The 15,716-nt window shown below is 36.1% G+C and overlaps 1 protein-coding gene across 13 annotated transcripts in view; it reads right to left on the reverse strand.

The window, feature by feature from the left end:
• TNRC6A (trinucleotide repeat containing adaptor 6A) overlaps positions 1-15,716 on the reverse strand; it is a 110,439-nt gene that overhangs the window by 70,693 nt on the left and 24,030 nt on the right. For all 13 annotated transcript variants that reach the window (XM_058286266.2, XM_058286265.2, XM_058286263.2 and 10 more), the window contains 2 exons: positions 11,922-12,009; positions 4,328-4,349 (listed from right to left, as the gene is read on the reverse strand). In XM_058286266.2, the coding sequence (XP_058142249.1) occupies positions 4,328-4,349; positions 11,922-12,009 (110 nt within the window). The remainder of the gene's footprint in view (positions 1-4,327; positions 4,350-11,921; positions 12,010-15,716) is intronic.

The raw sequence follows: 15,716 nt of genomic DNA on the forward strand, positions 1-15,716 counted from the left end.
TTAGTAACTAAAAGGTTATTCCTAGTATATTAAATAGCTTTAGGACCCTACGCCAGCATGTACTGAGTGGCTGATGCCCATTTCATATTAGTGAATACTTTTCTTTAATAAATGAAATAAATATAAAGCGCAATGCCTAGCACATAGCAAGTGCTCAAAGTTAGCTATGAAAATGTCTACAATAGGATTTTTTTCCCTATCTGGTTGCATCATCATCTTTTTGGTGTGCCTGCACCTCTCCACACCACACAGGGCTGGGACGCCTTTTTTCTTTTTTTTACCAGGAGGTCCCTGGATCAAACTCGGGTCCTCCATACAGTAAATGGGAGCTCAACCACAGCCACTTCCCTCTACAATAGGATTTGACATTAAGCTGACTCAACAGCTCTTGAATATTTTCATCACCCCCTAGATCAATGGATTTAAATAATGAAATTGTGTTTGATGGAAAAGAAAACAAATATTAAGACTAGAATTGAGTAAGAAAAATGTTTTCCAATTGTGGCAGGGAAAAAATATGTTTTAAATGTTGATTCAATTTCATGAGTTCTTACATTAATCCAGAAAACAAACAACAGTAATAAAACACTCTTTTCTATTTGATCACCAGAAACCCTCTATTTTTTTCCTCCTCCTCCTGCTTCCTCCCCAAGTTCCACACATCTCTCAGGAATTCAGGGTTTGTAATTCTTGGGAGCATGGCTTACTTACATTACCTAATGAAATAATTGACACAATAGATGGACAGATGGATGGATGAACAAAAGATTGAATGAAAAGAAAAAAGAGAACATACTAGTTGTCAAAAATCAACAACACTTTATTCTTTTGTAAGGAATATACAAATAGGCAGGTTTCCAAAACAGAGTTTAAAGCATATTTTTTAAAAGTCACTTTTATTCTTTTTCTTTATTCACAGTGAAGATAGGATGTTCTTTCCTCCCCTACATTTATACATTATAGAGGCCATAAGACATCTTAAATTTATCCATCCCTCCTCTTCCCTATAAATTTTTCAGCATGTCACTACTCTGGCTGTTTCAATGAGATATTAATACACTTATTTTTAAAAGGCATCTAAAATTTTTAAAGATTCAAATATTCATGCTCTTTCTAGTTTTACAACATTCAAGTCACAAGGTGAAAATAAAGCTTTCAAGAATTTCATTCTATCACTAATTATACTGGCCTACATTTTTATTACTCCTTCTTGGAGTCAATGCCACCAAGAAATAAATATTGTACTGCTGTCTTCACATAAGAAACTAGCCACAAACTTACTTTAATTTATGATACTTTACAAAAATACAACTTTCATATAAACAATTTTACCACTGAATTGCAGCAACATTTAGTAGGTAGGTGGTAGCATTCTGAGAGGGGAAAAAAAAAGCTTCGGTAAGACAGACTTCTACAGGTGGTACTGCAGCCTACCTAGTTATGCTCGGGCTCAGCACTATAACCTTGACTATAATAATCACAAAGACTATAGAGTTAGTGCTGCTTAGTAAAACTAAAAGTTAAGTCCCTCAGTTGCATTAGTTAAGTTTCAAGCACTCAGTAGCCACATGTGGCTAAACTTGGGCTTTATACAGAAAGTGTTATATAGAAAGACAAAAATGGTGTTGACAGTGAAAGAAAGAAAAGCTAGAATTCTAGATTAGATAGACTCTCCTGATTTTTAAATGTTGGTATCAATTTAAAAAGCAAAAATAAGAAAAACACTGTGTGTAGACCAGGAGCCTAGAGAGATATGACAATTAAGTGCAATGTAGTAATCTGAACGGGATCCTAGAACAGAAAATTAGTGGGAGAATTGGTGAAATCTAAATAAACTCGAGTTTAGTAACACTATTAGTAATATAAGATATTAATAATGGGGACACTGGGTGAAGGATATATGGAAATTTGCTAAATTATCTTTGCAACTTTTCTGTAAATCTGCAATTATTCCAAAATAAAAAGCTTATTTAACAACTGTGCGTACCAAATTCACCCTAAAGCCTCTAGTTTGTAATATCTAATAACTGCAAACTCAAAACTATAATCACCACGTAGACACATAAACAGCACCAAAGGGGGAAAAATACATCTTCATGAATCAGAATAGACGTGACATATTATGAAGGGAGCCACCATCAAAAGAAAGATGAAGGGAGACACCTGGCATAATAACATAATGCATTTTGAAGTAATTTTCATCCTCTCAAACTAAAATTCTCAGGGTTGTGGGAAATATAAGAACAAGAAGATCCAAATATGTTCATATTTCATGTAAGGATATAAAGATTGATTTATGTTTGGAAAGGATATACTCCATAGCTACTCTAAAATTATGCTAAAGAAACAAATACCCACAAGTCAGTCAAAAATATACGATGAAATATAATCAGGTGCCCAAAATTTAAGATACATCATAATATCCTAAGAAATCAGAAAAGGAGATCAATGGCAGTTATCTAGGAGAAGATGAGCTTTGAGCGGTTTAGAAAAGCTGAAAGGCATGGTAAAAGCATTCTTGGTTGAAAAATTAAATAGAATCATGAATGAACATGCAATAAGAATTTCTCTAAAAAATTATATGGAATGATAGGAAACAAGTTGGTTAGATCATGGGAAATCTGATTAAATAAAGTCTTGAAAGCCAAGCAGAGTTTGGTCTTGAAGCAGGAGCAACAAAGCAACAAATTAACATTCCGATATAAGGGATTGGTATGAGCAAAGTTAGGAAAATTTGGCAATATTCTTACTAAATAAAACCTGTTCCTCCTTACATCATTCCACATTTATACATCTTTCTACATTTCTACTGACAAAGAAATGTCCCTAAAACATAGCCTGTAAGCATGACACTCAAAAACCTTTGCAGGTTCTCTGGTTCCCCTTACCTCCAGGCTTATTGTTACTTGCCCCTATTCCCCTTATGCTAGAGACAAAAACTAGATTATTCATTCTCTGAATATTCCCTGCCTCCAATTCCAGAATGCCTTTCTTCTACTAGCTCCATCTTTAGAAGAACCCATCATTAAGACAGTTCAGTCAGTACGTTCCCCATGTAGAGTTGTCAATAGCTTTTTCAAAATGAAAAAGAAGAAAAATGTCAATCCTCTGCTACAACTCTTCAGCGGTTCTTAACTGCCTATAAAATAAAAGACTAAGCTCTTTGATAGTTATAGCATGTAAGGCCCTCTTTGATCGACCCTACCTATCTCTTCAGTCTCAACTGTGCCCACTTATTACTGGGTATTTAATGCTCTAAGAATATCATCACTTCCCATATCAATATTTTTCCTCTGTGCCTTGGATCATGCTTATCTCTGCCATTTCCTTCTTTCTTTGGCTAACTTTTCATTTTTTAAAATTCATAATCTCAGGAGGATCTTCCTCAAGCTCCCATGTTAGGCTAATTATCACTCCTCTCTGTGCCCCAGGACAACTTGAGCAACTTTCCTTTAGCCAAATTACAATTTACTGTATTCAGTTCAGTTGTTTCCTCCTATTGCCACTCTTTCTCCATTAAAATATAAGCCACCTTTAGGCAAGGACTATTCTTACTCACTTTTACACTGCACCTAATAAATTATTTCATTCAACTAATGGCGACCTCAGATAAAAATAGGTAGTACTGTGAATGCATACACCAACTGAAAGTAGAGGTAATTTTGATAAAGCTAAAAAATAAAAATTCAGAATCCTGAGGCCTATCCAATTCAGTATCTGAGAGGCCTACACCTTTCATTATAAGGTAGGGCTTCTGATTCAGGATATGAAAGAAATAAGGTTCCTTCTTATTTTCTTAAGACTCTACCATTCTGAAGTCTTTTGCTTGGGGTACACTGGATGCCCCTGGCACAATGACCAAAAGCTTAGCAATCTACTATTCTAAGAGACAGTATAGAGAGGATGTCATTCTCTACCTAGAGGAAGGAGTTAAGGATAATTATACATGCAACATAAGAAATAAATCAGGCAGAACACCAAGGGATGGGATGGGAGTCCTAGATATAGCCCCAGATAAGAAGACTTTCAGATGAAGGAAAAGTATGTGTGCTCAAAGACTCAAGTAGTATGTTAGGAAGTGGTATCTTTCCTAGGAGACAGTGGTAAGACAGGTCTTGAAGCAATACACTCTAAAGGTGGTATTATATACCACTACAAACCATAAATCCCAAAGGATGATTCCAAGGTAATGTCACAGAAGAAATATGTTCCCACCCCTGTTTCTTTCATGCTCTTCTCTCTCCCATCCTGGAGGCGAATAAAAATGCATATAAACAACCTTGCTTTAATGAAAAAAAGAATTTAAAAAGAGCTTTAAACAACGTACCTTTGATTTTTTGTTCAGTGGCCTAAAATAAAAACAAACAAACAAAAAACAATGTAAATATGAAACTGAAAGAAATGGATTATTATGATAAAATGTTCATATATTACTATCATAAGACAAATATACTTTAATAAGGAATTTGTCATTTAGATGAACTACATAGGAAGAGGTATGCAAAGGAAAGCATGCTTTTCCCACAGATGTGCCCCATTGTCCCTATTACTAGATTTAATAAAAATAAAATCTGAAATACATTTCTATAAACAGAAAGCAGAAAAGACATTGTTATTGTTCTATAACTGTGTAATTTTAAGAATGGAATATATACTTTTCTTATCATTAGCTTTAAAATGTTTTTTTTTAATAGCTGTCACCTTTACATTTAACAGATTGAGTTTGCATATTTTTAAATGGCTTCAAAAATTCTTGCTTCAGATTAAGTTTTCTATAAGAAAACCTTCATATAACCACTCTGACCAGATTAGTAAAAAATTTAACTACTGAAGATTAGGCTGCTTTTACAGTCAACTTCTAAGTATTTGTGTGTGGAAAGATTTTCCAAACTAAAATGATCATTTCTGACACATCTAACAATTCATTAAAATTACTGTGATCAGAAGATAAACGACATGAGCCCTAATTTCACTGCTTTCTAATGCCTGTCCCTACTCCTACTGTCTTCTGACACTGCAACTGGGAAGGGAGGTTTGGGGATAGTAAAGTTGTCTCAAGCCACCAAGTTCAAACTTCAAGGACCTCAAACAGAAAGAACAAATTATAGACAGAGGCCTCTGGTCAACCACAAACAAAAATCAACCTTTTGATCATGAACAATTGTATGGGAGAGTCCTAAAAATAAAAGATAAACAAGCCTAGGCAGGGAGGTGAAGAAGGACAGGATAATTAGTAATTGAATAGCCAGGAATCATTTCTAAATGAAGATAAGTCATTTCTGAGCTGCCATGGGCATGGTAATTCATTTTTCTTTGTCATATTAAATGATCAAAATTACCATTTTCTTGAATTATATCATTATAGAACAATATGGTAGTGAATTACCCTACTATTAAAGCCACATCAAACATTAATTTTCTCCAGGGATCCTCAGAATTGTTTCAGGCACTGAAGTGCTTTACCAAATTTTAGAGCACTACTGATATGCAAAATACTGAAGGGCCATCTTTTATTCTATGTGGATGAAAACATAAGGTTAAGAAATTGACAAAAGGACAATGCCAAATGATTGGTCAACTGGCTGGAGAACATTTAATTTCTGGGAGAAATTATTTTTAAAATCTGACAATAAAAGAACAAGTCTCACTAGAACAAACTTAAAATATGAATACTTTGAAAATAAATCTACATATTGAAAAAAAATTTTTTTAACTCTACTGGTCTCTTCCACAGTTTACTTTCAAAGGGAACTGTCAGTAAATAGAACCATGACCACATTACTAAAAGCCAAAGTATACAATACTGCTTGCTCTTCTGGGCTTTACAACATAAAGAATATTTAACATGCAAATCTTTGGAAAAACAATCCATGTTGCTTCAGAACAATGATCAATCCCATTCAGTATTCTGTCATCTACTGAGAATGGCACCAAGGAGACATCCCAAGATGTCTGCCAATTAGAACACTGTCCTAATATAATAAAGGAATGTTAAGTACTAGAAGCCAAGGGCCCTAAATGATACTTATTAGTTCAAGTTCTTTAAAATAGGTTTTTGTGAGCTAGTTCAGGGACCCAGTATATTACTTTATCTTAAAAAAATTTTTTCCAAGAGGGTTCAATGATTTTAAGAGTAACTAAGTGTGCACTGCCCAAAATAGCCACTAGTCACAGGTGGCAAATGAACACTGAAATGTGGCCAGTTCAAACTGGGATATATAAAATACACACCTGATTTCAAAGATTAGTTTAAAAAAAAAGTAGAATATCTCATTAATAATACTTTATATTGATTACATGTTAAACAGTAATATTTTATATATTGGGTTACATAAAAATATCATTAAAATTAATTTCACCTATTTCCTTCTTTTAACAGGACCTTGTCGTTAAGCCCTCTGGGTCCTAGTTTCCTAATCATCAAATAGAGGAAAACACCTGCCATGGTTACTTTTCTCCACTAATATGAAGGTCAAATAATAAAATACGAGATTTCTTTGGAAAAACTATAAAATACTTCAAATACGAAGTATCATTATAGATTCTCTTGCAAAACAGAATTAAAGGATCCTGACAAATCTAAAAAGGACAATGACTTCTATTTTGAATATATACATTTTTAAAAAACAACATTTGAGCTGTGATTCCACAAGTAACTATCACAATTACCTCAATTTATTAACGACGGCATCAAACAAGTGGTAGACACCTAGCATGCTGGGTGCTTTGTCTCTGTCAGGCTTGTCTCAACATCAAGATCCCTAAGCAGACTTAAGAACAGGGTCTGAAGTTAGACACACACTGTGTCTGGGCTTGCTAGTTAACGCCTCTAAAGCTCAGTTTCCTCACCTCTAAAACAGGGACAAAAAAAACAACTCAGAGCTGTTGTGAGGTTTGACTCATAAAAAGAACTTAGGGCAGCCCCTAGCATACAGAGAGCATTCAGTAGATGTTAGATGCTGCTGCCACTGCCCAGAAACCCCCATTTGCCCATGTTTTGGCTCAGTCATTTCTTACACATTTGGAAATGACCTGGTTTGTTTTGTTCTTTTTCTTTTTCTGATCACCTACAATGTTTTAACAGTGCCAGGTATTATGACTAACAGGAATAATGAATTCAATTCAGTAATTTTAAATTAGATACTAGGTACTCAGAGAGCTTTCCTATGATTTCTTAGCAAGAAGCACCCAGTCTAAAACTTAAGTGTGCTAGATGAAATGAGTATAAAATGAAAGGGAAAAAAGGGAAAAAGAGCAGGACTGTAAGAGAACACCTAATTGCCCTAGATGAGGGCAAAGCTCCTGGCCTACTCATATTACCATCTAGGTTACTGAGAAAATTTACTAATTACACTGCTAAATAGCCTCAAAACTCAACAGACCTTAGGAGACATAACAAATACTAAAATTTCCAAAAAGGGAATGAAGTTGGAAGTTTTCTAGAAATTAAGTTTTATTTAAACTAGAATTTAATATATTTAAATCCACAAAACCTTTTAAAAATTCCTTTAGTTCTTAATACAGTAACAACAAAAAATCCCATTAACATTGACTTGAAAACATTCTCAACATCAAAAGATCCCAATTTGTGTTGCTGCTTTCCTCCAGCCCTCAATTATATGCTTTCTAGGAAGTACAATTACACACTTAAAGAAGAAGTTATACTAAATTATCCCTCTGCAATTAACCTATTTCTCAATCTCTTTTTTCCTCCTCACTATATTTCCCTCAAGATTCCTTCAAGAAACTTCTAAAAACAACTTGAAGAGAAGTCCCTGGTAACCTACACTATTTGTGCCTTTTTTAAAGTACAGAAGCAACTATATTCCCATGCTTTTACCAAATTATTTTCTAAGCCTGAGACTCAGAAGCTAATAGCCATGATTCTGAGATGTGAAATAGAACAGGAGAGTATCATGTAGAGCCTTTTTTGAAAAGTTGTTTCTGAACAAAAAGAAAAGTCATTTGGTCATCGACCTCTATTATTAATTAGAGATGCATTAGGGACAAAATTAATAAATAAAAATCACCTAACATTGCAGTGAGCTTTATTGGTGTCTAATTGTTTATAAAGAAAGGTATGTTATCTGGTTTTTGTTGTTTTTTTAATGGAAAATAACCCATGGTCTGAATTTAAGTTTTTTTAAAAGACCATAGTGCCTAATAGTGATTGTTAAATCTAAACATTTTTCAGTATTCATAGCATTAAGAACCTATTATAAGAATTACCATAATATGTCATTTCCTAGTTTTGAAGGTCACTTTCAGATGGTGGAAAAGAAATCAAAAGTATAAGATAATTTTCCATATGAAAGGATAAAGTCATGGCACAGGTTTTTCAAAATGCAACAGCGAGAGTTAGAAAATTTCAATTAAATTCCTATCCTATGCCTGATAAATCAAGCTTAGGCACCTATGCTTGATGCTCATATATAAAATGAATGGATTAGAGCACTATTATTTGAAATCTTTATGAAATAAAAGTAGATAAGTTATATACAACAGGGCAGATTGTTTTTACTATGGTGAGTTTATGTTCCAACATTTATATGGATAGGCCTGCCCATCTGTTTCATGGAGGTGCCTGTCACCTACCCGAATACAACTGCTGGCTCCTACTACAGACATAAGAAAAGCTCAAGGATATGCCTTAAAACAACTGTAACTTAAAATCTTTCCTATGAGCTCAAGCATGCTAGTTTGGGAGGGTTTTTTGTTTGTTTGTTTTGTGAGGTTCTTGTTCTTTTTTTTTTTTTTTTTTTTTAAGGTAGTATCAGGGATTGAACCCTAGGACCTTGTATGTGGGAAGGAGGCACTCAACCATTGAACTACATCCATTTTGGTGGTTTGTTTGCTTGTTTTTCAGAGGTACTGGGATCAAACCTGAGACATCATATATGGGAAGCAGGTGTTCAACCACTTGAACCACATCTGCTCCGCCCCTCCTCTCCCCGTTCTTTTTTTTTTTTAATATCCTATTACAAAAGAGCTATTTGGTCCCAGCCTATGGAAATACCAGCCATCCTCACTTCACCAATGGGGTGTATTCAAAATTCAGTTGTAAGCTGGTTATTTGGAATTTGGAGAACAAGTCTTATTTACAGTAGCAGCCTAGTCTAAAGCCTAACTTTTACTCAAAATATTAAATTTTCCTTATTATATTGTGTTCAGTAGCTAGATGTTATGTTTCTATGGGACACACAAGAATACCCTATTGGTGCTGAATATCTGGCAAAGGCTTCTGACGATGGTTCTTGTAGGAAGATATGGTTGGGGAGAAAGACTAGAACTATGGAGTGAGGCAGGGATGGAGTGGGAGTATGAAAAGCTGCCACTTCAGACGTGTTGAAAAGCAAAAGGCACAAAAATCATTATTCATGTGTTAAAGACATAATTATGCTGGGCACATATAGGAGATCCCCAATACTGACTAGGTGATTTAGAGATTTGGTTATAAAAGGATAAACTTCAACAATTAGAACAATTATTTGTATATGTTATAACTTAAAGACTATACTCACAAATAAAAAAAATAAAAGGGAAATGTTAAAAAAAAAAACTACACTCAGATTAATATTTAAATAAATCATTTCAGTGACCCCTCCTTTCCTTAGAATTCCTAATAGGGCAAATTCCAAAGAAATATATTTCATTATTTATTGTATTAGGCCTCTTCTCCAGCCATATGATACATCCTGACTTATCAGCAAAATCTTGAATTCCTTAGAAGCAAGGACCCACAGGGTCTAATGTGCACTCAGAAGCTTACAAACCCAAATATTCTACCTAAAGTATACCCCAAGCATCTTCCTCAATAAACAAGTTTCTTAGAAGCTCCTTTAATTGGGTAAATGGCCATCACACCATAGAACATGAGTCTGGCAAGCCTTCCCCCAAAGTAAGACTTAGAGAGAACACGACTTTTCCTAACAAATCCTGAATGAACACTAGTCAGACTGTAAAGACCATTCTAAATCAACAGGTCTCCGACAGAAACCTAAAGCATCAGTTGATGCCAAAACTCTTCATTTTAGAATCCTATTCTAAATCCTGGACTATGACATATATCTTCATGCATCTCTTTCCAGTCACCAGAGAGCAACCAAAAGGCAGATGACTATCTACCTATCATCTCATCTCATCCTTATTCCTCTACAGTGTTCTGTACTCCATTCCTTTGCTAACGTATATGTTTTGGATTTGCTACAGACACCATAAGCTCAGCAAATCCAGAACTGAATCATTTATCTTTTCCCCATTCTTTGTATTCCCTAACCTGCTTAAATGCTTCCAAGTTCTACTTTATTCACTCAATCTGGAACCTAAGAGTCAAACTAGATTATTCTCCCTTAGTGTCCTTTAAACAATTCTATGGATTCTTTTAATGGTTCATTTGCCAGTATCCAGGTCTCTAGTTTCTACCCCTTCTAAACCATTTCCACAATTTGCCAAAGTAAACTTCCTAAAACAAACTTTTATGTCATTTTAGTAAAATGTCTTCAGTGTTTTCCCAATGACAATGGCCAAAGCCCTAAGAACATATAGCCAACCTCTCTAGTTTCATTCCCTGACATTTTTCCTCCACATGAGACTTACCCTCTCCCTTCCCAATTAAATCCCATACTTTTAACACATACAGGCTATGAATGCTTACCTCTAAGTTTCCATTGCCTGGAATCCTTTCTAGTCTGCTCCTTATTCACTTAGCTAATTTCTATTATAAGAAAATTTCCCTGTCCCTCTGTCCCACCTCAGGCTGAGTAAAGCACTTTTCTCTGTGCTTCAACAATTTCCAGTAAATAAATAGTTCTACTATAGTTTTGTATCCTGCTTTATTTCCTATTAAATAATGTGGAAATAACTATGTTGCTATTTGGATAACCTAAATCTAATGCCTAATGCAAAAGAGGCATATTAAAAATTAAAGCATATGACAATATGGATGAAACTGGAGGATATTATGTTGAGTGAAGCAAGCCAGGCACAAAAGAAAAAATGAGTGTATACTACACTACTATGAATCAAATATACTGTCTAACATATTGTATAATTCCATTTATATAAAATGTAAATATAAGTAAATTTATAAAGGAAAAAAATTAAATTTTTCATTAGAACAGAGAAATGGAACAGTAATTTCACTGGGTCTTTTAGAACATTTTTAAGGTTCTTGAGAAACCTGATTCACCAGCTTAGTTCAGTATCATCACTCTTATTAATTTTTTGAAAAAACTTTGTGAAAGATAGGAAAAATCTTTTGTTTTTGTCTTAATCTGTATTGCTTTGGCTACAGTTTGTCATTAATGTACTGGCTGGAGAGCTACGGCAGCAAAGAATACTATAGGCTTATTTTCAAACATCCAGATGAAACTGTGAATTTTAAATACCAGCCCAGGCACTAAATAAAAAAAGAAAATTGATATTTTATTTCCTAATGTATTAATATTCCCTTTATTACTGTATTCCTGCATTACATTATTTTCTGTTATGTACAATCATTACATTTTTTTTAAAAATTCAATCCTTATTTTACAAAACAAGTAAACTGAGGCTCAGAGAGGTTAAATAAAATTTAAGGCCACACCACTCCATGTGAGAGAGTCAGGTTTCAAATCCTCATCTATGCAGCTACAAATTTCATGTTCTTCACACTTTTAAAATGATTTATTATGAAACACCCAGAAAGAGCTAATTGAAAGATAAAGACCTATATAATGCACTTACCTTTGAAAAACTATTGGAAAGATTAATTAACTATGCATTAAATTATACACACTCAGTATGTTACTGTATATGCATATTCAAATGAATCTTCATTGAAATTATTAAATCAAATGCTTTTATAAAAAACACCCGATAAGAATTTTCTTTTTTAATCTGTTTTTAAAATGTTTAGTATAAATAGTTTATACATATACTACCTTCTTTTGAGCAGCTTCCTTCTTTTTCTTGTCGTCTTTTTTCTTTTTCTTTTCTTCCATCAACTGTTCTTCTTCTTGCACTAAATCCCTGAACCACACAGTTGCAATTAACTTTCCCAAAATGTATTAAGAAATAAAAATAAATAATGTTGCATACAGGTTCATTTTCACTCTTAGGAGAAGAACATGGCAAACGGTGCTATTTTTTTTTTTTTTATCACTCATTGAAATACAACACAAACTGCAAGCTAAAACTAACTATTAGATTTAGTTGGAATTTAACTAACTAAATTCACTCTTCTTTATTAAGCCACAAGTAGTAGAGCTTTTACCTTAATGAAATATCAGGGGAGACAACCTAAAATTAGTAAACTTTACACTGGGAAAAGTCAATTCCCTCACTTCTAGAATGTAAACATAGTATAAGCCCCAGTTACCTTACTTCTGGCCCCAAATATCAATCAGTGGCTAAGAGCAATGACTGGGACCTCCCCATAATCCTTTCCTGCTCAGGTATTTTGGTTACCTTTCTTTGGCTTTCCTAAGCAGCTTTACAAATATTTTTAGAACACAAGGTATTCATAATTAGTGATCTAAATTTCAGCATTGCAATAATTTCACATTCTATAAACAGTCCAACTATTCTATCAATTCCTTTCTGGGGGAGCTCTAGAGAGTTTCCAAGGCTAGCAAGAGCAAGAACAGGCAAAGAACGAGAACACTGTTTAAGGAATAGAAAGCTGATAGCTATGTAAATCCTCCCCACCGACTACCCATCCCTGTGCCTACATGATCACATGTAGCAGCTGCATTTGAATCCAGGCTAAAACCCAAGAAATGCTCCCTAAAGAAACTAAACTTCTGCAAGAAGCTAGTAGGGTTCCTGCAGTCAGTCTGGTGCCCCAGATCAAAGCCTTTTTGATTAGAGGCTAGTCATTCCCCTCCATCATACTCTAAAGCAGGGGTTCTTAACAAGGGGTCTGTGAGTTTGAATTGAAATTCAAAAAAACATTATTTTTGTGTGGTACAGATATATTTATTAAATACATAGTGTAGTATGAACTTAGTAAGGGAACTGTGGTTTTCACCTGACTGGAAAAGGAGTTCGTGGAATAAAAATAGTTAAGAACCCCTGCTCTACAGGAAAGCCTGCCAATCAACACCCTTCAAACATACAGAGCTCAGCATCAGCCTTTGCATTCAGGGCAGAAGCCTATTGAGTAAAAAGACCTGTGTTAATCACCCTAGGAGTCTAAAACCCAAAACTTCATTCATAATACCAAAAATCACCAGACACCTGAAGAAAACCAAGATACAAGGAGAATGTACATAACTGTACCCTGAAAAAGCTTTTCAGCAGAGACATTATGATTATCAGCAGACAAGGAGAGATTCAGGGACATGAATTGGACATCTGGGAGCTGCAAATCATTTATCCAGACTAGAATACATGTGCAGCAGGAACACAGCAGAAGATGAGTAAGATAGGGAAGTACATAACAATCTGGAAGGGGGCTCTAGTCACAGAGCAATGTGATTACTAAACATAAGTTGGCTACACTGATGGAAGAAACGGGAGAGAAGATGCAAGCAGTGAAAAACAAAATAAGTTACCTTAAGCATAACTGATGATAATTTCATAAAGGTAAGTATATGAATGCCAAAATTAGTTAAAGTTGGAAGAATATGAAACCTATTGCTATACTTTGTTGTCATTTCAGTCTGCGTAGAACTGTCATGTAGGTAATAGAGTAGTATAACAGATTCATGCCAACTGTAACCATTTATATTCTGTATGAGAGAGATACTGAGAGGTAGGCAAGCGCACTCACACTACAATCCTGGGAAAGCTGTGGCTGAGATACCCACAACATATGAGAGGTAGAATAAAATTAGTATACATAGGCAATGAAATTACACCATCATCCTATTACCTGTCCTGCGTATGTTCTAGAAGACATGCAGAACTCAATACTAAATACTTTACCTTCCTGAGCATCAGTTTCCTTACATTAAAACTGGGGATAGAGGAGCAGATACAGCTCAAGTGGCTGAGCACCTGCTTCCCATGTATGAGGTCCCTGGTTTGATACCAGGTACCTACTAAAAATAAAACAAAAAACAAAGAAGAAAACCAACTCTCACTGGGGGGCAGATGTAGCTCAGTGTTTGAGTGCCTGCTTCCCATGTCAAGGTCCTGGGTTCAATTTCCAGTACCTTCTTTAAAAAACTCGAGATAACTGTTACATAAGACAACACCTATTACAGTGATGAAAGGCAAAAACATCAAAACAATTTTTTGTATTTTTAATTTTTTAATACCCCAATTTTTTTTACTTGTAGTTTTTCTAAATTATTATGTACTTTATTTCTAATGTTTAAACCTTTCATTACTACTTCATTTTCCTATTAATTTAATTTGGCAATATATTAGGCTTCATTTTTTTTTTTAAATTTATTTATTTAATTCCCCTCCCCTCCCCCGGTTGTCTGTTTTCTGTGTCTTTTTGCTGCGTCTTGTTTCTTTGTCCGCTTCTGTTGTCGTCAGCGGCACAGGAAGTGTGGGCGGCGCCATTCCTGGGCAGGCTGCTCTCTCCTTCGCGCTGGGCGGCTCTCTTATGGGTGCACTCCTTGTGCGTGGGGCTCCCCTCTGCGGGGGACACCCCTGTGTGGCATGGCACTCCTTGCACGCATCAGCACTGCGCATGGGCCAGCTCCACACGGGTCAAGGAGGCCCGGGGCTTGAACCGCGGACCTCCCATGTGGTAGACGGACGCCCTAACTACTGGGCCAAAGTCCGTTTCCCTTGAAGAAGTTTTGGAACACAGAGGGGTTCAACCATGGCAGGGGAGGAGCACTGGTGAGGGGTATCATTGATGGGGGATGCATGGGAGGGAGTTCGCCTGGGCATGCATATAGGGTATATAGTTATGTTCCGATGTTTGTTGGGTATTGTCATAGTGGGTAGAGTTACACACAATAAGTGAGGGAGTGCTGGGTTCCCATTCTGGGGAGATATGCCTAATTTCCCAATGGAACAGCCAGCAACAATCCCCCAAGTGAAAGGGCAATGACCAGTGAAGGATGGTACAATAACAGGCCCTTGATACTGATAACTATGTTTATGAACCTGTTGCGCCTGAAATTTCAACTTGGCCTAGTGTTGCAGGGTGCCTAAGAGTTACCTCCTGAGAGCCTCCATGTTGTTCAAATGTGGCCACTCTCTAAGCCAAACTCAGCATATAAATGCATTATCTTCTCCCCAGTGCAGGACATGACTCCAGGAGATGAGCCTCCCTGGTGCCGAGGGATTACTACCAAGCACTGGCTGGTGATGCAACTAGAAAAAGACCTTGGGAAGCAGACTTGGCCCAATGGATAGGGCATCTGCCTACCACATGGGAAGTCCGTGGTTCAAACCCCGGGCCTCCTTGACCCGTGTGGAGCTGGCCCATGCGTAGTGCTGATGAGCGCAAGGAATGCCCTGCCTCGCAGGGGTGTCCCCCACATAGGGGAGCCCCACGTGCAAGGAGTGCAAGCCGTAAGGAGAGCCGCCCAGCACGAAAAAAGTGCAGCCTGCCCAAGAATGGCGCCGCACACTCGGAGAGCTGACACAACAAGATGACGCAACAAAAAGAAACAAAGATTCCCAGTGCCACTGATAAGGATGTAAGTGGTCACAGAAGAACACACAGTGAATGGACACAAAGAGCAGACAACTGGGGGGGGGGGGGAGAGGGAGAGAAATAAATAAAAAATCTTTTAAAAAAAAAAAAAAAAGTAAAAGAAAGAGAC

This window comes from Dasypus novemcinctus, chromosome 23, assembly GCF_030445035.2.
Source record: "Dasypus novemcinctus isolate mDasNov1 chromosome 23, mDasNov1.1.hap2, whole genome shotgun sequence".
NCBI lineage: Eukaryota > Metazoa > Chordata > Mammalia > Cingulata > Dasypodidae > Dasypus > Dasypus novemcinctus.